This window comes from Vipera berus, assembly GCF_964194415.1.
Source record: "Vipera berus genome assembly, chromosome: 7".
In the NCBI taxonomy this organism is placed as follows: domain Eukaryota; kingdom Metazoa; phylum Chordata; class Lepidosauria; order Squamata; family Viperidae; genus Vipera; species Vipera berus.
The window spans coordinates 19,183,666-19,209,274 of record NC_138209.1 but is presented as its reverse complement, the minus strand read 5'-3'; the positions used below and the strand labels follow the sequence as shown (position 1 = coordinate 19,209,274).

Here is a 25,609-nt window from a genome sequence, read left to right as displayed (position 1 = left end):
AACCCCGTTAGTAAGATTATATGCTTCCAGCAGCATCAATAAACTCCCGCGACGTTAGCGCCTGCCTACTGCCGTCGACTAATCTCTGCAAAAGGGGCGCGGACCCGCCAGCTCGCCAGCGGTCCGTCCCCGAAGGGAAGCCATGACAGATCTCCCTGAGCGAAACTATCCGTCTCGAAGGGGCGGGGCTTGTTTTCGGGCTAGCCCGGCGGCGCGTGGGGCGCGCGGTAGCCATGGCGACGGCTGCACCTGCTGCCGCCAGCCGGCGACATGTACGACCGGGCTCCCCGCTCCTTCCCTCTGACGGTGGGCTGCACGAGTCCCCACCTAGGCCCCGGCTGCTACGACTTGCCTTCCCAGAACAGACAGATCCGAGGTGAGCGGCGGGGAAGATGGAAAACGAGCCTGCCTTCACCCCGCCCGAGACGTTATCTCAGGGGTCTTCAAACTTGGCCCTTTTATGACTTGTGGACTTCAACTCCCAGAATTCCTCAGCCAGCCATGCTGGCTGAGGAATTCTGGGAGTTGAAGTCCACAAGTCATAAAAGGGCCAAGTTTGAAGACCCCTGCGTTATCTCCTTTCTCCTCACTTGTAGTGGCCGGAGACGGGGGTGGGTGGGATGGGGAGGTGAGGAGAGGACTTGCTACGATCAACCTGGCCCTGGGAGCTTTACAGACCAGCAACGCGACGTGTCTACCCCAGCTACAGTAGCCATCCCCTAAAATGTGCTGAGACCTTAACTTTCAGACTGTGCGACAAGGGCTCCTGGGAATTGTAGTTCCAGTACATCTGGAGCTCTTAGGCTGGAGAGTAATTTCCACTACTTCCGCCATGAATTTAGTGCAGTGTTTCTCAAACTTGGCAACTTTGAAATGTTGGACTTCAGATCCCAGAATTCCTTAGCAGGGGAATTCTTAAAGTTGCCAAGTTTTAGAAAGACTGAGTTAGAGCTTTCTCTTTTTCAGTTTCCAGGAGGATTAGATTTTTCTTAACATCTTCTTTGTAAAAGATGTTCTTACATAGATTTCCCCCCGCCCCGCCTCTTGATTAAAAATAAGCTTAAAATTAACATGTACTACTCGGTATGTTTCATCCTTGCAACTTTATGCTTTGATCTTGTACATGTTTGCTCAACGCTATGACATTGAGACTTAAGCAGTGCAATGCAGGAGTGTTAAATAGGGCTTTTCGGAGCTGCAGTCTTGAGATGTAGTTAAGTGGTTAGAAATTAAGTCGGTTTACAGAACTTCTTTTTGGATTTTGACCCCTTCCTCAGCTTTCATCAAAGTGATGGTGGAATATTCTCTCCAGAAAGCATTTACCATGACCTGACTGAAGGATTCCCCATTTTTTTCTATCACCCATGCCAGGAAAAAAAAAGCATCAGTAGCTTTTTTTTTGTGGGCAGGTTTTTGATCACATGTAGTTCCCCATCATATTTAGAATAGAATAACTTTATTGACATTTTAAATGTACACTAATCAGCATATATTATGCCTTTCCATCTGGCATAACCACCAGTTTTGTTTAACTTGGTTAAACAAGTTAAAACCAAGGTCAACGGTGTTACAGTTCCTCCAATCTAAAAGGGGAAAATAGCAGAACTCTTGCCAATTTCATCTAATTAAACAGAAAGAAAGATGCAGAGTGAGAGAAAACAAGGTCCAGTGGACCTCTAAAAAATGACTGGTCAAAGTTTAACTTATGGGAAGAGTTGGGATTGTCCAGCATCATCCCTGACTGAATTATTAGACTCATCGTTGGGCTGGTGTAAGAATTAGTATTCGGGGATTTCAATCTACCTCTTTGTAACATTGAGTCTGGGGCAGATCTGGAGTTCTTGGCCTTCATGGCAACCATGGGTCTTTTTCACATTATTGAGGGCACAACACATAATGGTGGTTGCATGTTAGATCTGGCTTTTGTCTTGAGGCAGTTTCAACATGATCTGAAACATTAGCATTAGTCCATTGCTATGAACAGATCATTCTCGCCTTTCAGCTCACTGATGTCACCCCTTCCTGCAGGCATACCGTCTGTTTTGATTAGCCCACATCAAGATATTGATGGATCCAGTGATATCTCAGAAACAGTCTGGGGTTTTCCCTGAAGATCCAACAGGCAATTTGGCTAAGGTCTTAAATGCTGTTTTGATTGATGGGAGACTGCGATCTTGGGCCATATCACCACTATGCAGTATCAGTGTGCTGATATTAAGGTGCACATTAGTTTATTGAGCTTCAAAATATGAAGGCTTCCTCTATTGGAGGAAAACTTGTAGTGTTTAAAGTGGAAAAACCCTGTATTGCTCATAGTAATAAGAACAGCACAACTTCAGTATTTCTCCACCATGATTGTGTCCAATACCATCATTTAAAGTGACCCACTCCCCCGTTGTGTCCCCAGGTCACAGGCTGTTCTGAAGAATATTCTGGGTACTTGGTGGATAAAGTTGTTCAAATCTACTCTGACTGGACAGGTCCAGCTGAGGTGGGGCTGACTGGGGCCCAGTCTTGTGATGCAATCTAGAATGAGTTTGAACCAGTGGGCCTTAAGGAAGTAGGCAGGGTTCTTGGTGCTGTCAGGTTGACAGTCTGTTATTAAACTTGGTATCCTCCTGGGTCGTGAAAGTGGTTAGAGGAGATGACCTCTGATTGGCTTCCTTAAGGGAGAGGATGATTCATTCTGCCTTGAAGAAAGTCATGGAAGACTTTATAGATCATAATCACTGCCTTGAATTGTATCTGGAACATTGGAACCCAGTGCAGTTCACAAAGTAGCAGTGTTACACGGACATAATAAGATTTTCTTTTATGGGGGACAGAAAAGCCATAAGCACTCATTCTTGGCAGGCTTGAACTGGAACCTGTTCTTCCCCATCCAGACCTTTACAGCCTCCAGACACCAGAACGACCCTTGATACCTTCACTTGGACAGCCTGGATGGAGATGGATACCCGAGTATGTTGTGTATAGCTTTGCTGTATTTGTCCTGACTATGAAAGCAACGTTATTCGTTCTTTGTTTCTTTGTGTGTCACGAACAGTAAACAGCATGACTTTCTGACAAAGTGACCAATTATAATCCTTTCCAGTTCACTAGTGCCTAAGGTCAATCTGTACTGTAGTTGGTTCATTTCACCTTTCCCAAAGGCTTTCCCACATTCATGCTTTTTATGCTCCATTTTCTCACTGTAGTTTTCCTTTTAGAAAGATCCCCAGCTCTTTATCTTCAGTAACATCTTAGGGGGCATGTGGTTACCATCCAGACTGTGGGGGGCCCCCATCCGTTATTATATCATCAATCTGTTTATTTGGTTTTCTTAATAAAATGCAGGTGTGTTTGGTGCTGCTTCCCCTCATCCTGTATGAAATGATTTTTTATGTCATCACTAAAATGGCATTCTGCTTCCATTATCTTCCTATATTTCTGCTGCTCAGTAAGAACCTCCTCGCTTTAGTTGAGCAGCTGGGATGACCTTCACACCTTGGGTGATCCTTCTGATATTATATACTCTTGGCATACAAGGACCAACATTCTTCACTCATCCCTCCCAGGAGCTCTCTTTGCCGCCATGAGGCAGCATAGCAGCACCTGGGAGAGGAAGATGTGTCCTTCATATTAATATTATTCACAGCTGAATAAACAGCAGAAAAAATTCTTAAAAATGCATATATGTTTTCTCTTCAGGTGGCTATGCTCCCTTTCTTTCTCTGGCAAGTCGTGGGCTTGAAGTTATTTCTCAAAATGATGAGGATGATCTTCCAGGGCCAGGATCCTATGAGATTAATAGAATACAGGTAGAGCCATATTAATAAACCTGATATAAAAGATGTAAGATACTAAGGAATGGTAAATGGATTTATGATATAGATCAGGGGTAGGCAACCTTGGCTCTTTTATGACTCGTGGACTTCAACTCCCAGAATTCCTGAGCCAGCATGGCTGGCTCAGGAATTCTGGGAGTTGAAGTCCACGAGTCATAAAAGAGCCAAGGTTGCCTACCCCTGATATAGATGAAAACTTGTATTTCTTCAAAAATATTTTTATCTGGCTTTTCTATTTCTATTCTAAATTAGTGATTTGTTTGATGTGGCAGTTGTAAACGCAAGCAATTAGTTGAGTTTTAAAATTCTTTTATTTCCCACTTTAATTTATCACTCCTTTCTAAAATGTTTGTCAATTTGTTCTAAAGTTTTTCCCCCCTATTACTAGGTGATTGGACTAGATCCACTGAAGGATATTAGAATTTGTAAAAGAATAGAGTGCCAAGAACTTCAGAGAAGTTTTTAAATTAGTACATCTATTATGCTCTGAATCATCTTACTTTTTATACTTTTGAACTGCACTAACTTGTGGCTATAAAATCTATGCTGAAAAGAAATTCAAATGTTTGCTTTTAGTTAGTAATCCTAAATTCTCCACTTAAATACCTCTGTGACAAAATATTGCATTCAATAATTTGGCAACATATTACATTTGGTCTTACAAGCTATTCATCTAAACAGAATATTATTATTTTTAATTTGCAAGATAATAAAGGGAAGATAAAAAGGGATGTGGTGGCTCAGTGGGTTAGGACGCTGAGCTTGTCGATCAGAAGGTCGGCAGTTTGGCGGGTCGAATCCCGAGTGCCGCGTAACAGAGTGAGCGCCTGTTACTCGTCCCAGCTTCTGCCAACCTAGCAGTTCGAAAGCACGTAAAAATGCAAGTAGAAAAATAGGGACCACTACGGTGGGAAGGTAACAGCGTTCCGTGCACCTTTGGCATCTAGTCATGCCGGCCACATGACCATGGAGACGTCCTCGGACAAGCGCTGGCTCTTCGGCTTTGAAACGGAGATGAGCACCAGCCCCTACAGTTGGAAACGACTAGCAGGCATGTGCGGGGGAACCTTTACCTTTACCTTTAAAGGGAAGATGGGTTTTTCAGTTTTCATTTGGATTTTTAAAAGCTTCATTGCTAAGCTTCATTTAGCATTTATGAAACATGTATCAGCATAAGTTTTGAAATACTCTATGAACTGGCAATAACACAAAAGCATTCATTTTAAACCAAGGCCAGGGGAACTCAGGTTCTAGTCCTGTCTTGGCATAGAAAGCAGCTAGGTGACTTGCGACTAGTCACCAGGGGCTCTCTGCGCCCTTGGAAGACAGGAAAAATAAAGCATATCCGAAAAATATTGCCGATTAAAACTGCGTGTAATTCACTATGTATTCACCAGAAGTCACTGACAGAGACACACACACACAAACAGAAAGTTTATTCTCTCTCTCTCTCTCTCTGGATTCATTTTGAAATGGGGAAGCAAAGTGTATGAGTTGCTGTGTTTTTCCTTAATGAATATTTAGAAACAAGATACTTAGGATTTAAGTTGTATACAAAACACATTTAAATGTGATTGCTTTTTTCAATTTAAAGCATAATATTAGTGCACAACTCCAAAATCAGAATTATTTTGTCTCACTGGGTACTGAATATTCCAGTGCAGCTTTGTAGTTATGACTTTTTAGCAGCCTGCACTAAATGCCTAGTGCAGTGATGGCGAACCTTTCAGAGACCGAGTGCCCAAACTGCAACCCAAAACCCACTTACAGTATGTATCGACAGGTGCCGGGTGGGCATGGCCCATTGGGTGGGTGTGGCCTATTGGGTAGGCATGGCCCATTGGGTGGGTGTGGCTGCGGTGGTAACGGCAAACTGGGTGGGAATTAAAAAGTTCAATCAATCAATTCCAACTTTGCGAGATCTTTTTTTTCCCTGTGAGAAGTTGAAATTGACTGATTGAACCTTTTTTTTTTTGCACATGGCAACGGAGGCCTAAAGCAAAAAGGTTTTATAAAACCCAGCTGAAGGCCTAGGACTGGGGAAATGGCGCACGTGCCCACAGAGAGGGCTGTGCGTGCCACCTGTGGCTCACATGCCATAGGTTCACCACCACGGGCCTAGTGGTTTGCATACTAAAATGGCACTATAAAAATAGGTGGACTATAAAAATTTAGGAACTCTTTTATTTTAAACATTGTTGTACTTTGTACTATAAGCTTATCATTACTATGAAACTACAGATAATAGAAATTCAATTAGACAATACCTAATACAAGGTAACAGTGTTCCGTGTTTTTTTGGCGTCTAGTCTTGCCAGCCACATGACCACGGAGACGTCCTCGGGCAAGTGCTGGCTCTTCGGCTTTGAAATGGAGATGAGCACCAGCCCCTAGAGTTGGAAACGACTAGCACGCATGTGCGGGGGAACCTTTACCTTTACCTAATACAAATAACGCATAGTAACAATAAGTAGTAGAATTAATAAGTAATAATTAGAATTTTTAGGAGCACAATTACGGTTAAAGACAGCCTGGGTTCAAGACTCAAGCACTGCACGACAGGGTGAGCTCCCATTACTTGCCGTAGCTCCTGCCCACTTAGCAGTTCGAAAGCATGCAAATATGAGTAGATAAATAGGTACCATTTCGGTGGAAAGCATTCTATGCCCTTTGGCTTATGGTCATACTAGCCACACGACCATGGAAATGTCTTCAGACAATACTGGTTCTGTCGGTTAAGAAATAGAGATGAGCACCCCCACTAGAATCAGAAACAACTGGACAGGGGAAACCTTTGCCTTTAATTAGAATTGTAAGCTGCCTAGAGTTACTTGGTTGAGTTGGGTGGCTATAGATATTCGTATAAATAATAAATAAATAAAACTCAGTGCCCTGAACTAGCAACAAGCCAATTCACAGGAACAAGGCTTCAGTATTAAAAGTATTTGGGATTAAAAACAGTAGCTGCAGTATCTACTGTAAAAAAAATTTTTGAATAATTTTTTTGAGTTTTTTTTATTAGCTTCAAAAAAAACCTGGCAGAGGAAGAATTAAGTAGACTTTGTATAGAAACTATTCCTAAAATGATGAACGCATTGTCCTTTATCTTCTGATTCCTACTGAACTTCAGTTAGTGAGGGAACAGAGATCAGGTGCTGATCCTGACCGGAACATGTGGTATGGCATACATCAGAGAGAAATTGATTTTCTAATCAGTAGCCATTTTTGATCTTTTAGAGCTAAGAAAAAGCTCCTTAAAAGGGATCAGGATTTTTCCATTTTTAGTCAGGCATGTAGGCAAAATATTTAATAATTTTAACTTTTATGTAGGTGCAACCTGTGAGATTGGTTTATGATTTATTGTATTTTGTGAATCCAATCTGTTGTATTCATTTAGAAAGTCATGGCAACAGTGGTTTTGCATGATTTCTGAACCATATAATCTTCTTTTTCTTTTACGAGTTTGGTTTGTCGAAGCCACATGATAGGACCTATATTCTCATTCTTGGTAAGTACATGGAGAGTACGGTATAACCAGTGATTACTGCTGCATTATGGATGATTTTCCTGTTGTTGTTTTTTTAACTCCAGAAAAATATTAAAGGAGGCAAAAGTCCTCAAAACAAGGAAAAGCGTTTTAAAGTTATAATTAATGATACACCTGGTCCTGGAACATACTGCCAACCTCCTTCATTGAGTCCAGAAGATAGTAAGACAAAAAGACCATTGAAAATGCCTTCTGCTCGGGTAGGGCAACATAAAAATGACTATTGTTATTTAATTTTTTTATATGAACAGTTGACACTGATAGTAACGTTTTATGTAAATGTTTTCTGTAGTCAGATACTTTCTGAAAAAAATCCTGTAAAAGACAAAACATTCCAGAAATTTCTGTTTTGTTGAAGTTGCAAATATAAGGACTTTGAAGCTTGCGTTAAATGGAAATGTCTTATTAACTATGTAATTACTTGCATGATTTGTGTACATCTTTTGCATACATTACTTGAGGGCAATGGACTGAAAAAGTTACTATTTTCAGTGAGCTTGTCGATCAGATGGTCGACAGTTTGGCGGGTCGAATCCCGAGTGCCACGTAACAGAGTGAGCGCCTGTTACTCGTCCCAGCTTCTGCCAACCTAGCAGTTCAAAAGCACGTAAAAATGCAAGGAGAAAAATAGGGACCACTACAGTGGGAAGGTAACAGCGTTCCGTGCGCCTTTGGCATCTAGTCATGCCGGCCACATGACCACGGAGACGTCCTCGGACAAGTGCTGGGTCTTCGGCTTTGAAACGGAGATGAGCACCGGCCCCTAGAGTTGGAAACGACTAGCACGCATGTGCGGAGGAACCTTTACCTTTACCTTTAGTGGTTACCAATATTTCTGTTTTAATTACCAATGTTATATGGCTGCAGTATGATTTCTGAACTATGATGAGATTTTTGCTGTGATAATTTTCTTAGAGCAAAAGAAACAGATTCCCCTTCACTGAAAATTTGCTATGCAAATATAAGCCTCTGTTTCAGTGTGTTATGTGTACGTCTGTTTGTCACTTTCTTCCTGAAGGATTTTCTGAGAACCTTGGGCAATTTTTTGCAGAAAAATAATTTCTTTCCTCTAAAGACTACTTCTAAAAACTAAAACATTACTTCTCTGCATTAGGGATGCATAGATACTGATAATACAGCATGTGGAACTTTCCCTCCAGTTTCGCTGGTATTCCAGTTGCAACCCTACTTGGGTTGGGAGGATCTTTATAGAGGTCTTCATTCCATCTCTGGTTATAGTTTGGTTTATTTTATTTTTATTTTATTTTAAGAGCTGTGGTGGTGCAGTGGTTTGAATGCAGTATTGCATGGTAATTATACTGACTGCCAGCTGCTAGCAGTTCACCGGCTCAAGGTTTACTCAGCCTTCCATCCTTTTGAGGTTGGTAAAATGAGGACCCAGATTGTTGGGGTCAATATGCTGACTCTGTAAGCCACTTAGAGAGTGGTGTAAAGCAGGGGTCCTCAACCCCCAGTCTGTGGACTGTTACCGGTCTGTGGCATGCCAACAACTGGTCTGCCCAAACAAGCAAAGCTCTATCCATGGGATGAAGGCAGCACACAAAACCATGCCCTCTCAGGTCTGTGGAAAAACCTTTCTCCATGGAATCGGTCCCTGGTGCCCAAAAGGTTGGGGACCTCTGATGTAAAGCACTGTGAAGTGGTATATAAGTCTAAGTGCTATTGCTATTATTAATTTTGGAACTTTTATTATTGTATATTTTATATTAAAAGCCACCAAGAATCTTTAGGTTGTCTATATATATGATAAACAAACAGTAGGTAATTTCTTAAAGATAGACCAATGGGATGCAATCAAGAGGGCCCATTTATATAGATAAGTATTCTCTGACAAAGATGGCAGTAAGATTATATATCTTACAAAGGCCTTCCACAACTGGTAGTTTTTAGCAGTAAGAGATCCCATTCTCCTGTTTTCCAAGTTAATTTCCAAGAGATTATGCTGAATTCAGGACACAACTGGATAGTAACAAGGCTGCCTTAAAGAGTGAAGATAATGATAAGATACAGAAAATGCTGGATATGCCCACGTAATACAGCAATCATAACACATGTGGCTGTGGCAAATATTAAAATAGCTAACCTAAATTTAAAAAGAATGCTTGACTTTGAACCTATTGGGAGGTAATTAAATGGTTAACTCTGAAAATCTGGAATAGTCTGATGAAATGTAAAGCACTGAAAGATATTATTGAAATGGAGACTGAAAGAAGACATTCAGTATGGCCATTAAAGGTGAAGTGTCAAGCTTATTGTTCAGAAACTCAATTATAGCCTTTAAAAGGAATCATAGAAGCTAAGTTCAGTAATAAGCAGATTTGTGGATTTATTGTGCCATCAAGTAAAGTGTTGAGTCTTGATAACTATCTAGGCTTGGCAAGATTTCAGGACTAGTTTGCCATTGCATTCTTCTTAGAGCTGAGTAAGAGAATGAATGACCCACAGTCATTCAGCTGATTTTGTACTTAAGGCAGGATCAGAATTCAGAATCTCCTGATGTGAAAAAAATCAAATTCATCTATTACCATATGTTTCCCATGGTTACCTCTAACCAACTAAATTATAAAATTGCCAATTCTTGCCAGCAGTGGCAACAGAACTTCTGTATCATCTGTAGTTGCTTCCATAGAATAGGTAAACTATTGGTTTCAGCTAAGAAAATTCCCCACTATCCAAGAAATCACTCAGGTAAGAGAAGCATTAGACAAAAGATAACTCCATCTTTTGATAGAAAGAGTGGTATTTAGAGAGATTACTAAAATCTGAAAAAAATATATTTCAAATTCGTTAAGAATAATTCTTCCCTTAAATTGGGCTATTGAGCTTCAGAAAACTTGGATGAAATGGAATGGAAAATGATTTTTTTTCTTATATTAAAGGTCTATAGTTCAAATATACCCTGTTCTCTTTGTGATTAAGTTCAGTTGTGTAATTTGATGTTCCTTTGTAAAATAAATTCCAACCTTGTATTATCGATAGAAGAAAATGTTTGTAGTTCAGGGTTGAACTGTGGGTGCTCTCTGAATCTGGTATGCCACAAAAAACAGTGAGCAACAAAGTACCCCACAATCTTGTATTATGTTTTATGGTTAGAAGAATGGGTTGTAAAGGAACTAATAATGCTATGTTTATTTCCACAGAAAATTGCAGGCTGTATCAAATATTTTCGAAAGTCAGAGGCTCCATCCATTCCTTCTCAAGGACAAGCATTTGGTTACGAAGAGGCTGAAGATGGGACACTTATAAAATTTAGCCAGCCTGTAAGAGACAGTTCGTTGGGACCAGCATACTATCAAACAGTATATGTAAGTAATTTTAAAAGATTGGACACTGTTCGTGGCTTTATAGGATTATGAAGTTGATACTCAGAGCTTCCGGAACCCAAAAGAGTCCTAAATTGGAGTTATCAGGAACAATTGTATGTTAAGCTAGAAGTAAGTGATTTTCTACCTAAAAAACCTCAGCTTTCCATTTCTTAATTTTTATTATCCAATGCATTTGTCATACAAATGAAATCCTATTGCAGGATTAGAGAGTTCTTTCTATTTATGATACTTCACTTTTCACAGGGAAACTTAGTGGTTTTGGATAATTAGTTCTAATATCACTGAGCTTTAGTGCTGGCAATGTTTAACTTGAAGTGATCTATCCAAGGTCCTGAAAACTTTGCCTCTTCCACTACTTTGTGATTTCACTACTAAATTTTGGGCATTCCTTTGCATTTACAGGTAGTCCTTGAGGTATGAACTTAATGGAGCCTGCCCATTAGGTTCATAAGTAAAAACAAAAAGTCAAATGAATCAGATTCAATTTTACAAATGTTTAAAAGCAAATTCATTAATTAAATCAAATGGATTGTTAAATGAACAAAAATCTGACTTACTATTTCCTCTGCTTTGTTAATTGATCTCTGCCTGAACTGAGAGGCCTTCCTGCTGCTGCCAGCCACTGATCAGCTGTTTGCTTCTGCTCAGGAACTAAATGCCTAAAAGCAGGTTGCATCTCCTTTTGCAAAAATTTTTGCAGTTGCCACTAATTAGCTTAAGTCTCCAGCCAGGCACTCAGAGGGTGATGGGGGAGGAGTTTACAGAACTGTTGACTTGCAACAGTAACAGAGATGGGACCTTGAGAACATCTAGTCCAACCCACTGCTCTCACAAGAGAGTACTGTATTTCTGATAAATGCCTATCCAGTCTCTTCTTATAAGCTTTCAGTAATAGGGCACCACAACTTCTGGAGGCAATTTAAATTTAAAACCTACAAACTACAGTAATATTTGCTAATCTCCAAAATAAAAGCAAGGAAGCACAACATTACAGAATGCTTTTTGAGGAGGCTGGCTAGCATTTCTACAAGTACTGTACCTAGAAACACAATAGTAAGTAAGTACTTAGAAAGAAGAAGAGCAGTTTCCAAAGTGCTTGCAAACTGTTTATTTCTAGAGTAACAACAAGAACAAAAACAACTTAAAATACTTACAGAAGCCATTCTAGTCCTGAAGCCCAAGCAGCAGCAGATTCTCTACCAGCACCAATGAAAAAACTCGGCGCTAGCTGGGCTCTTGTTTGCCTATGTGACCAGCCCCCCCCCAAAAAAGCAAAAAGCCCTGCCTGCTTCGTAAGCCGAACGGCCCAGGCAAGTGACAGAGTTCAAAATGGCCACGGCTGCAGCCGAGACGGAATTCAAGTCACATGGCTACACAGGACTTTTTTTCCTCACGGTTTTGAATTTCTAACATAAGTACCCTTTCTGAATTAATTCATTTTTGTGAAAATTTGCTAAATAAATTTTTGTACCTGGGGGATTACTGTATCTGTATACATATAGTCCTTGACCATTTGTTTAGTGACTGTTCGAAGTTACAATGGCAGTGAAAAAAGTGAGTTATGACTGTTTTTTACACTTATGATTGTTGCAGCATCCCCAGGGCCATGATCAAATTTGGACACTTGGTAACTGCCACGTATTTATGATGGTTGCAATGTCCTGAGGTCATGTGGTCTCTTTTTGCAACCTTCTGACAAGCAAAATCAATGGGAAAACCAGAATTCACTTAACAACCATGTTACTAACTTAATAGCTGTAATGAATCATTTAACAACTGTGGCAAAATTTACTTAACAACTGTGTTGCTTAGCAATGGAAATTTTTGGCTCAATTGTCCTTGCAAGTTGAGGAATATCTGTACTGTAGGATTTAGTTCCCAGATTGGATTCTCCCTATCTTTTCGGTTCTAGTCAACTGATTCAACTTTTTTTTAGCTGATGACTATACCACTTGTTCTCAGTAAGATCGTTAACTCTTCATTGAATCTGAGATATTTGTCCTTATACATAAGCCTTTGAGTTGTTGCACTTCCTGTACTTTTTCCGGTCGACACTTGATCAGTTTTATTGACCTTATGCATAGACATTTGATCATTTTTGCTTAAATGTGACTTGGATGTTGTAGCCAGGCATGAGACCATTTATGTATAGCATTACTTTAAGTTGTTTTGGCAGAAGCAATAAAGCAAAGTTCATAGAGTGCTATGACACATTAGTTCAGGTATGTCAAACTTGTGACATCACGTAACGTGTTGCAACGTATTGCGACTTTTTCCCTATTGCCGGCAATGGGGTGAGCACGGTTTCGGCATGACGCATCTGTCCTGCAGGCCGGCAGTTTGACATGCCTGCATTAATTTAATTTAATTTAATTTAATAATATTTCTATACCGCCCTTCTCCCTGAGGACTCAAGAATAAAACACAGAAATTTACAAAAACTAAAAGATAATTAAATGCATGCCCGATTAAAATACAATTGATACATAGTAAAAAGCCCCAATAAAAATAATAAAAAACCCCACCAATCCCCCCTCAGGCCAGGCCGGCTTGCTCGAACAAGTATGTTTTCAGATCGCAGCGAAAGGAGCGCAGATCGGGCGCCGTCCGGAGCTCAACCGGTAACTGGTTCCATAGCTCCGGGGCGCCCACAGAGAAGGATCTCCCCCTGGGGGCCACCAGTAGATTAAAATGTAGAAGTAAAATGTAGAAGTATTGGGAAGATTTATATGTGCCATCTGAATGAGAACCGTCTCACCTGGCACTTTCAAACTTTGGCAATTTTTTAGCAAATTTAAAAATTTATAAAAATACAACTAACATTACAGCCTATAAGAAATAACAAGCTTTATTAGGCCATATAACTTTATTACTTCGAGTTGCTTGGTTGCCCCATCTGATGACATCACTATATATATTATATGGTATATATTAATACTATATATTATATTTTTTGGAAACTAATTTAGTTTAGTTTATGGAACTGATCTCTCAATGCGGCATACATACAAGAATATAAGGAATCCACATGTGAACATGCAAACATCTTTGTTTGCATAACGTTCTTTAAATGTTGCTATAAGGTACTTCTGTGGATCCATAATAGAGAAATGGGAGGAAGTGCACATAAATCGTTATAATGTTTCTTGGCTTCTTGCTTTTGTTCCTTGGCTTTGTACTGAGTCATGTATTGTTCTGTAGGCATATTGTGCCTCTCTTTTTAGAGGAGTGACTTTAAATTTTTGTAGTATAACTACTTTTCTTAGTGCTCTTTTTAACCCTGAGTATTGGTAACTCGGCATAAAAGAGCAAGAACATAAAATACACATTTTGGCAGACCTAATAATATATAGCACTTGTGGGTATGAAGGCTTTTTACCCTTGATTGGGAGGGAGGCTCTTTATGAGAATAGGGGTTATTGTTGAAAAGGAGAAAAATGGGCTGGAAGACTAAGTGGCAGCATACTGGATGCCTTTGAACACTGATTGGTCACCTGTAAAACTTAAATAAGATTCCTCTTTTTAAAAACCTGCCTTAGCCAGATATACTTTTCCTCATCTTCATCCAATTTTGTCCCCCCATCTATTTTTTTCTTTTCTTTCCTTATTGATATTTCTACCACTTCCTAATTTCCATCTTGATATTTTTATTTTTTTCTCTTCTACTGAAAGACTGTGTGTCTCTGCATGCATGGAATAGTACATTTTTCTGTGTGAGAGTGGTTTGCGGATATAAGTTTGAAAGGTTGATATATGCAGATTGCAATCAATTAATTTTATAAATGTGGTGCTATATTTTACAGGCAATTAATTTTAATCAGTACCGGTAATTATTAATTCAGTTAATATTAATATACTTTCTGTCCTTGTCTTAGCCTTTTTTGGAGTGTTTTTTTCTGGCATAGTATAGATACATATATACATTTAAGTATACACATACAACCATGAATCCCTGGTACAAATTCATAGTAGGTTAGTGGTAGAAATCTTTATTATTATTTTCAAGTAAAGTTAGCAAGTATAGGTGGACACTGTGGAGAAGATAGGAGTTTTATCTGTGTGGGTTTGTGTGTGTGTTTCTATGTGTGCTTTCTTGCCTACTTTTCCTTTTTAGGAAGGATTGATTTAAATTCAGAACCATTTTGCTAGCTATCTCTGTAGAAATACCCTCTGTACATAAATAAATGGTCAGAAGACTTGTCAAAGGCCTTGAAGTCTTGTCAGAGGCTTTGAAGCATCCATGACAAATATCCAAGCAACTGCAACTGTTTCATGGATTTGAGAAATGGATCTGGAAGAGTCACTTTGCTCACTGAATTATTTTCATAGAGCTAATTATTTCTATGCATAACAAAATAATTCAAAAAAGGTTTGTAGGTATTTCATTGTATAATTGCCTTCAACATTTTTAGTTTTTTACGTATTTATTTACTAAATGCATATGCTTTAGTCTGATATTTTCTCAGATCTTAAATTTACATGTTTTTTTTAATTCAACAAAAGATTTTAGTTTGGAAGTACGCTTACTGCATATTCAGCGCTTTGTGGAAGTCCTGAGGCAACTGCAAAAATCGTTCACAGGCTACATCTTTAACAATAGAGAACAATAATGCAAGCTTTGTGCTTAACTAAAATAAATATGATGTCAATGTAATACTGCTTGTAATTCTGTGAGCTGTAGGTGAAAAGCAGTGGTGTTCTGTTATTCTGTTTTTGTCGTCTATTGTCAAATCAGTTCCAAGGGAGGTCCTCTTAAAAGACTGACCACCAACAGAACTTCATTAGTTGTTGCCTACAACTTAGATCTTAAGCCATTCTTAATAAGCTACAGCCCATACAAGATGACTCTGCCCTTTCTCAGATATTGGTGGAAGGTCCATATTTGCAGACAACCACCCAATCTGAAGCAGATTCTCAAAAGCCACAAGATATAGCAGGACAATGATACCAACATGGGAAACAGACTCTATAAAATTCAGATGTCTACTTTGCTCTCACACCAACACCATTACAGGCCCCAACAGGTATACTCACAAGTTTAGGGGCATATTCTCCTGCTTTTCCTCCAGTGTAATATGTGTTATGTTTCGGGTTCGGACGAGCAGGAAAGACGCCAGGCAGATGAGTACAGAAGAATAGTTGCTTTATTCATAACTCTAACTGTACTGAGGATTAAGGGTAACCATGCAGTCTTTATATAGTCTTCCATAGTCTCAACAACCAATCAGATTGAACCCATCATTCCCGCCAAGTTGACTGCAGCCAGGACTGGAAAGTCCTATCTGTGTTGCTGGAGAACCGTTAGCTTTCCAGCGTATATTCCCAAAAGCTCAATACATAACAATATGTAACAGATTTTTCATGAAAGAATTACTGTACAGAAGTTTGACATCAGGATTGAAACCAATTCTAAAATAATATGGCAAATCTCAAAGTGATTATTTTAGAAAGAAATATCACAGTATCATTGAGCAAGAAATTGTTTAACTTCCATAAATCAAAAGTTTTGAGCACTCTTTGAAGGTCTGTACCAGGGGTGTCAAAACATGCAACGTCACGTGACGTGTCGTGATGTATTGTGACTTTTTTTCCATTGCCTGCAATGGGGTGGGCGTGGTTTCGCCATGATGCATCCGAGCCACGGGCCAGCAGTTTTACACCCCTGGTCTGAACAGGCAGAATGGTGTTTTAATGCATTACAATTGTAACTTGCAACTACATAACCAAACTGTCTTCCTTTCTTCCCCAAGAGGTAGCCCTAGTTTAAATCCCACATCAATCTAGTCCTCTCTGCATATGATGAAGTGAGTTGCAGCTCACTAAACCTTATGCTTTTTAATAATATTTATTACTTACAAAGAAAAACCAGCCTCTTAATTATAAGTTTTCAGGCAGTGCATTAGAGGGCAGCAGAGTCATTCAGTTGAGCTGCATGATTTTGGCACTGAAGCATTTTTCTATGGAAAATTGCCTATATTAGATATTAAAAAAGAAAAACCAAGTCTTTAAGCTTTTAAAAAGATTAAGGATATCTTATTAAGAATTAAATGAACTATAGATGATTCTATTGATGCATCAATGTTTTATTTTGCTTTTATGAATTATTTATGTTCCTGGGTTTGTTTCCAAAAATGATTTGTTATAATAATTCATAGTTATCTTTGAGTATTCTTACTGATTGGAACCTATATACCTAAGTTTCATCTTGCTTATTGCCATTCCTTGATTTCACTGCAGAATGAGAAGAATTGTGTTTGCAAAATATGGAGTGGAAATAGGTGCTATGATAAGGACGGAACTGCTTTGTCTTGAAAATCTTAAATATTATAAAAATGGTCTACAGAGCCTAAATAGATACTATAGAGTTCCATGAGAAAGGAGAAGAAATAGAACATGCACTTAGTTATCTGTTCCAGAGCAGGTTTATTCAGGTGAATTGTTGCTGTTTTTTTATTAAAAAAAATCAGAACATAAGCTCTCCTCAAATCTGCTAGATTTTAGTTACAAGCTCAAGGAGGGTAAAACTCTAAAATCTGCAAAGCATCTATGATTTTGTTGTTGTTATAGATATTGAAATCAAACAACAAAATTCACTTCTTGATTTCCTTCCAAATTATTGCCTAACACCAAAAATAGACATAGGTATGGTATCTGGATTCCTCCTCCTCCTCGTCCTCCCTCTTTTAGGACAGATTTATCAGCAAACTGGTTAAAAAATATAAATGGGATAGTCATTGATTTATACTTCAGTTGGGTTTAATATGCCTAAAACCCAATAAATTTTACTTGGACCAGGAAGAGGCATAGTTAAATCCTTATCAACCATAGGGATCAATAAATTAATTTGGAGCAATGACTTTCTATCACCTCATCCTATTTCACAAGGTTGTTTGCAACTGTTCTGGTCCAAGGAAAAAAAATACAAATAGGTCATGGAGGTGAAGTTAACCTCATATAGCAAATCTAGTATATTATCATATAATACTTTGATTTATTCTTTTATTGTAGACAGTGGATATCATACTGTTATGAGTTTTTCAAACCAGTATTAAGAGAAAAGCATACAGTGTAAGTTTTTTACCATATTGGAAGACTACATGCCATCTACAATCATTTTTGTGAGCCTGGCAGTTATATAAATTTAATACCTACGTAGTTAAAGAATGATTGTAGGAGACCTGTTTCAATTTTCCTTATTAACATTATATTCTACACAATGCACCTTTTTTTGTTTTGGAGAACTGCATATGCAATTATGACAATGATTTGAAGTGCTTGCAGCTGGATGCTTTTAATAATAGAAGACATTTCATGTTTCAGAAAATTTCCTTTCCAAGCATTTTGAAATATGATAAATGCTTATTTCCATCTGAGGCACTATGGGATGTAATCTGAAATCTGTGTAGTCTATCTTACATATTCATGCTAGGAATGCTGACACTGATAAATTATCTAATGTTGGGAACATGCTGGGAAATATCTGTGGTAAAGCTGCAGCACTGAAAGACAGTCCATTAGTGGTAGAATTAATGCACTTTGGGACTTTTAATTCTTCATGGAATCTATTTCCATATTTAATTACTGGAAAGTCTTGGGAAAAAGTTCTAAAGCACCTTCATCCATTTTTATTGTCAACAGGAGTGTCGATTAGTAATTCTTCAAGTTATATTGTAATGTTCACTTAAAATAATGCACCTCCTTGCTGAGTTTGCTTCAATTAAACCATATTTTATTTGCTAATGACATAGCAAGATGACAGCGACCTTGAAGTTGGTATTGTCAACATTTCTTGGCAAAAGAGGATGATGATTTAGACTTAAGAGGGCATCCATTTATTGTGTTTTTAAAAGGTTTTTTTTTAAAAAAAGTCCATTAGGGATTAGGATTTTATGTGACTAATGCACAGGTTAGTGAGTTAAGTATCAGTCACTTTTATATTATTTTTAATGCTAAGGTTAACCTAGATATAGGGAAGGAAATAATTGTATTCAATTTATTGAGTCTGAGAAAGAATAGCTTGTAGTCAGAGTGCCTCTTAAAACTGCTTTCAGAACTCAATTGCTAAAAATGCTTTTTGTAAATATCAAAGAGATATTGACTGAAATGTTCTTTCATAGATACCAAATTTAGTTATTGGGTTTTTAGGTTTGTAATGAAACAAAACACATATTTTCATAACTGCAGAAAAACCTACAGAATCAACTCTTTAACATCAACCCTTTTTTCAGCAAAAGTTGAACCAACATTTTGCAGCAAATAAATGCACAAAAAAACCCAAATAGCACATAATCTATGTGATTTTTTTTAAAAATCTTTGATAGTATATAGTTAGCTCTGCCATAGAACTGCTGTTAAACTTCTACTGTAGCAAAAAGATACTAGATAAAAGAATAGTGGGACTGTAGCGCTAATACAGATATTTTGGTGTATGCTTTCTTAAATTTTCATTCATTTGAATCATAAGTACAATCATAAATATAAGTAGTACAAATATGTAAAGTTTGGGGGGAATAATAAAGAAGGAAATGAATATAGGTAATTACATACTAATAGTACACATGCAGAGGATGCTAATTAAGTGTGACTCAGTTATTTTTACATTGCCAAAGCTTGCAGCAAAGATGGTGTATCATGTGTAATTTATGGAAGCAAATGTTTCAGTACCACTAAACCAGTATTACTATCATTCTGCATTTCTGTTTATTCTCCTAATACCAAAAGATGATTCTGATAATTTAGTACTAAAAGTCAAAAGAATATACTCAATTGTTCTTTTAATTTCTTTTGATTAGGGCTAGTTTTTTAAATACACTTCCACAATATTTTTGCAACATACCTATATTTTATTTCAAATTACCATTGGAAGAAGCAAAGTAGTACTGAGATTTACAAAGATATAGTTATTAAACTGCTTGATTAAGCTATTGGTGAGGAAACTATTAAGGCTGGATCCATGGAGGGGTGCCATTTAAGTGATCGGCCTATCTGAAGTACAAACATAAGATGATCAATGCTTGATCTAAATGAGTTGCAGAGCATAGTGGAGAAGTTCTGAATTGATGAAATAGATTTCAGTAATTCAAAATGTGGAAGGAAATATAACTTTATTTTAAATAACTTATTTTTCAAAAAGCCTTGTACCTCTATTCATGTTTTTTTCATTTAGACACGGTTTTGTAATTGTTATATAGTTGTACTGAATGAGTGAATTATTGAGATATATTTTTTCTACATTCATAATAAAAAGCTTCTTACATGTAGAAAACATCATTTATTTATTTATTTATTTAGTTATATTTATATACCGCCCTATTCCCTGAGGACTCAGGGCGGTTTACAGGGAATTAAAAATCCAAAATACAAAAATTAAGAACCAAATTAAAAAATATTAAATTGACCCTGTAGTCGATTAAAAAGAACCCCAAATTAAAATTTCTCCTCAGTCTGGTCCCGAGAGCTCGAAGAGCCAGGTCTTCAGGCCCCGGCGGAATGATCGGAGGTTGGGAGCAGTCCTCAGCTCCACCGGCAGCTGGTTCCAGAGGGCAGGCGCCCCCACTGAGAAGGCCCTATCCCTGGGTGTCACCCGCCGGCAATCTCTTACCGGCGGGACCCTGAGCAGACCCTCCCTGTGGGAGCGCACTGGGCGAAGGGCGTTTGATGACGGCAGCAGGTGTTCCCTCAAATACCCCGGACCCAGGCCATGTAGGGCTTTATAGGTGATAACCAGCACCTTGAATTTCACCCGGAGGGCAACCGGAAGCCAATGCAGCTCGCGGAGTAGAGGTGTTACATGGGAGTATCGGGAGACCCCCATTACAACTCGTGCGGCCGCATTCTGCACCAGTTGAAGCCTCCGAGTGGTCTTCAAGCGCAGCCCCATGTAGAGAGTGTTACAGTAGTCCAAACGGGAGGTCACAAGCGCATGAGTAACTGTGCGTAGGGCGTCTCGGTCCAGATAGGGACGCAACTGGCGCACCAGGCGAACCTGTGCAAAAGCCCCCCTGGTCACGGCTCCTATGTGATCTTCAAAATTGAGCCGTGAGTCCAGGAGGACGCCCAAGTTGCGAGCCCTATCAACGGGGGGTAACACCTCACCCCCCATCGTTAGAGGTGGAATAACTTGGTTAACCCGAGATGCCGATATGCACAGCCACTCAGTCTTGGCAGGATTGAGACGAAGCCTGTTTCTCCCCATCCAGACCTGAACCGCCTCCAGGCACCGGGACATCACAGAGAGGGCATCGCTGGGTTGGTTCGGGGTGGAAAGAAAAAGTTGGGTATCATCAGCGTACTGGTGATACCCCACCCCGAAGCCACGAATGATCTCGCCCAGCGGCTTCATATAGATGTTGAACAGGAGAGGCGAGAGAACCGACCCCTGAGGGACTCCACAAATGAGAGGCCTCGGGGCGGATCTCTGCCCTCCCGTCAACACCGACTGCGAGCGGCCCTGGAGGTAGGAGGAGAACCACCGTAAAACGGTGCCTCCCACTCCCAACCCCCTGAGACGCCGCAGCAGGATACCATGGTCGATGGTATCGAAAGCCGCTGAGAGATCTAATAGGACCAGGACAGAGGAGCAACCCCTGTCCCTTGCCCTCCAGAGATCATTCACCAGCGCGACCAATGCCGTCTCCGTGCTGTGTCCGGGCCTGAAACCCGATTGGTACGGGTCCAGATAATCAGTTTCCTCCAGGAACAGAGGGAGCTGATGCGCCACCACACTCTCAACAACCTTCGCCAGAAAGCGAAGGTTGGAGACTGGACGGTAGTTGTCTAAAGCAGCCGGGTCCAAAGCAGGCTTCTTGAGAAGGGGTCTCACCACCGCCTCCTTCAAGGCGGCAGGGAAGACACCCTCCTTCAGAGAAGCAGTTATTACTGCATGGAACCAGCCTCGTGTTCCCTCCCGAGCCGCATAAGCTAGCCAGGAGGGGCACGGATCCAACAAACAGGTGGTGGTGCTCAGTCTCCCCATGATCCTGTCCACATCATCAGGGGAAACAGGGTCGAACTCAGTCCAGATAACGTGCTCAAGACCGCCTGATTCCTCCATATCAGACTCTGCCCAGTCAGAGTCCAGGCCGGTCCGGATCCGAGCGATTTTGTCCACCAGATGATGACTAAACTCCTCGGCTCGTCCCTGCAAGGGATCCTCTCTCACCTCCTGGTTAAGGAGGGAGCGAGTCACCCTAAACAGGGCGGCCGGGCGATTATCTGCGGACGCGATAAGGGCGGCAAAGTAGTTAGACTTCGCCGTCCTTATCGCCGCAAGATAAGACCTTATAAAGGTTCTTAACTGCAATCGGTCGGATTCGGATCGGCTGGATCTCCAACCGCTCTCTAGACCTCGTCTCCGACGCTTCATCTCCCGGAGCTCCACAGAGAACCATGGGGCCCAACGGGATCTGCGCCGGGTCAGAGGTCGCATGGGTACAACGCCGTCAAGTGCCCTGGTGGCAGCCGTTTCCCAGGCCTCCACCAGAGCATCGACTGGGCTGTGGGTAAGGGTGATAGGTATAGGCCCAAGCGCCCTCTGGAATCGATTCGGGTCCATTAGGCGCCTGGGGCGGAACCACCTGGTCGGTTCCGCCGCCCAGCGGCGGGGGGTGGCATGACGGAAAACCAGCCTCAGGAGGTGGTGATCTGACCATGACAGAGGGGTGATGGACGGGGAGCCCCCTCCCAGATCATCCAACCACTGTCCAGACAGGAATACCAGGTCGAGAGTATGATCCCCCACATGAGTCGGGCCCTCAATAACCTGGGTCAGGCCCATGGCTGTCATGGAAGCCATGAACTCCCGAGCTAACTCCGACGACCCTCCCAGTGACGGCAGGTTGAAGTCACCCAGGACTATAAGCCTGGGGAACTCCACCGCCAACCCTGAGAGGGTGTCGAGCAGCTCAGGCAGGGCTGTTGCCACACAGCTGGGCGCCAGGTATGTAAGCAACAAACCCAACTGAACCCGAGAACCACATCTCAAGAGGAGGGATTCGCTCCCGGCCATCTGGACAATGGTGGCCTCCCGGGGACACAAAGTCTCCCGAATAACCACTGCCACCCCACCACCCCTGCCCTGAGCCCGTGGCTGGTGCAGCACCCGGAAACCTGGCGGGCATAACTCGGTGAGAGGCACCCCTCCCTCCGAACCCAACCAAGTTTCCATGATGCACGCTAGATCCGCACCTTCCTCCTCGATCAGATCATGGATGAGGGGAGCTTTGTTAACTACGGATCTAGCGTTAAAATAGACCAACCTGAGCTCAGGGGCCTGATCACCCTCATCCCCGGGTAAGAGGGTGCTAACCGGAGGGTCGGAGCGCGCCACCGCTCGGAGATAGCGGGGGCGCGATCCCAGGTGTTGATATGGCCCTCCGCGCAAACACCTGCTGCCATTCCCTATCGCCGTGGGGATTTGAAGCCCCACCCCCACATTCCCAGAACCAGCAGCCACTCCCCCCGACCCCGTCCCGTCAGGACCTCTAACAGGTCCAGACTGAGTGCCGGTTAAAGATTCCCTCCCTCCCCTCCCCTCCCTCCCCCTCCCTAACCTTTTAAAATAACCGGCTAAAAATTTTATCAGGGGCCTCTTAGCACGTCTCCACTCGAGGCCCCTAGTTAAGCCCAGCCACCTCTCGGAACCCCGGCAATTGGGTCCGTCATCAAGGGGAATGTTAGAAAAGAAGGCTGGTCGTATCCAGGAGGGAGAAACCCCTCTGAGGGTGCACAAGTCCGATCCAGAGTACTGTACGCGAGCCATAAGATGGAACTGTCCATATGAGCCATTGTTCACAAATGGGGTCAAAAGTTATTAAGCTGATGAGATGTTAGTTCAGATGATCATCATCATCATTCATCCCAGTGTTCCTCCTTAACTCTAGCCATTTGTACACATTGTTCCAGATTTTATAATAGTTCGTTTCGGTTTTGTTTTTGATCTCTAATGTTAACCTATCCATTTCAGCACAGGATAGGATTTTGCTTATTAATTCTTCTTCAGTAGGGGTTTCTTTCCTTTTCCATTTTTGAGCGTAAGCCAATCTTGCTGCAGTCAAAATATGCAGAATTAAGTATAAAGATCCTTTGTTGAATTTATCGCTAATAATCCCTAGTAGGAAGGTTTCGGGTTTTAGTTCAATTTTTTGTAATGTTATCTCTTCAAGCCAATTTTTTATCAGGTGCCAAAAATTTTGAGCTTTTAGACATTCCCACCACATGTGATAATAGGTCCTGGGTAACTTTCTACATTTCCAGCATGTCAGTGAGGTTTTGTTTATCCATTTTTGCTAGCCTTGTGGGGGGAAGTTGCCACCTATAAAACATCTTGTATAAATTTTCTTTATAGGTGGTGGCTAGCGTTAGCCTCCTGTTCTATGGGACAGCATAGTGATTGCCAATTGTCTAGATCAGACATGTCAAACACAAGGCCTGGGGGCCGGATCCGGCCCATGAATTGGTTTCATGTGGCCCGCGAAGCCATCCTGGAAACAGTGAGGGAACAGCCCCCACTGCCTTGGCCCTGGCCCAGAGACCCTCCTTCTGCCAGAGACACTCAGATCTGTCCCACTCCTGCCCAGGCCCCCATAGGCACCCTTGATGTGAACGATGTAGAGCTGGCCATGCTCACCCAGTGGGCCATACGCATAGCCGCGCCCACCCAGTAGGCCACGCCCACCCTGGCCATACCCACCCGGCCCCCTGAGGGCAACTGCAGTGCTGATGCGGCCCTCAATGAAATTGAGTTTGACACCCCTGGTCTAGATCAATGGTATAGCCAATTTTTTTGCTCCAGATTAGCATTGTAACTTTAACCTGTTCTGCTAACATATCTTGTTCTAATAAATATTGATGTATCTTTTTTATCATGGGCCTACTTGCAAATGCAGATACAGAAAAGACAAAAAAGAACCCGGGATAAAATTAGAGCACACAGAATTAGATAAAATCCTATTAGGAACAGAAGACAAAACGATACAGTGATATGAGAACTCTTGAGCAAGTTTCTTTGTAAGCACCACTTGCTGAAATGGCTTCATGAACATAGGACACATCAAGCTTTGTATTCATTTGGAAATAAGGTTCCTTTAAACTCAGTGTTCTGTTCCAGCCTACGACCGGCCCTGTTTGAATGTCAGGGACAACCCCTTTTTATAATCAACAGGCTGGAACTATCTGAACCAAATTTATTTACAAAAGTTAAATGAAAAGTTCAAACAAGACTTAAACCAAAAAGGTTAAACAAGAGTTAAACAATAACAGACCAGGACTCTCGCAGAAGCTCTTCAAACGGTTGCCTTCAGCAACCAGCACCTCCCACACATTCCCCTTTTAACAGCAGACCCAAGGCGTGGCTTCTCATTGCCTTCTCCCGAGTTGCCTCATTGCTTTCCTTTGCTCAGTTCTGCTAGATTGCCTCCTGCTCCTAGCATCCCTGAATAGAGCCAGCGGTGGATCATCTTCTTCCAATCCTTCATGCTCACACAGCTGGGTCTGAGGAGGAACAAGATGGGAGGGGCCAGGCTGAGAGTTCTGCGGTGCATCAGAACCTTCCTCTGACACCAAAGGCTCTCCAAACTCCTCCTCCTCCTCCTCCTCTTCAGAATCGTCCGACTCAGCTGCTGAAACCACAGGCTGACGCTGAATCACAACACTCAGTGGGACTTATTTTTGAACAGACAACATTAGAATTGCCTATTTGGTGACCCGTTACAATTCTGAGTCTTGTTTTCTTTTCAGATTTGAGTAAAGCAAGGTGAAATAGAAAGGTGTCATGATAATTTCATTCAGTGAGAATAATATATGTAGGACTATTTGTATATGAATGGACTGTAAGAGTTTTAATACACCTTGTTAATATTTACTGCTTATTTGGAAATGTCTTAGATTTG

At 41.1% G+C, this 25,609-nt stretch overlaps 1 protein-coding gene across 1 annotated transcript in view; it reads left to right on the top strand.

Annotated features, from left to right (window-relative positions):
- Positions 1-270: 270 nt before the first annotated feature.
- The window catches only part of STPG2 (sperm tail PG-rich repeat containing 2), a gene marked incomplete at both ends in the record, with an annotated part of 219,181 nt that continues 193,842 nt past the window's right edge, over positions 271-25,609 (top strand). Inside the window, 4 exons of the mRNA XM_081333337.1 lie at positions 271-427; positions 3,691-3,800; positions 7,419-7,574; positions 10,455-10,700. Coding sequence (XP_081189463.1) covers positions 271-427; positions 3,691-3,800; positions 7,419-7,574; positions 10,455-10,700 — 669 coding nt within the window. The remainder of the gene's footprint in view (positions 428-3,690; positions 3,801-7,418; positions 7,575-10,454; positions 10,701-25,609) is intronic.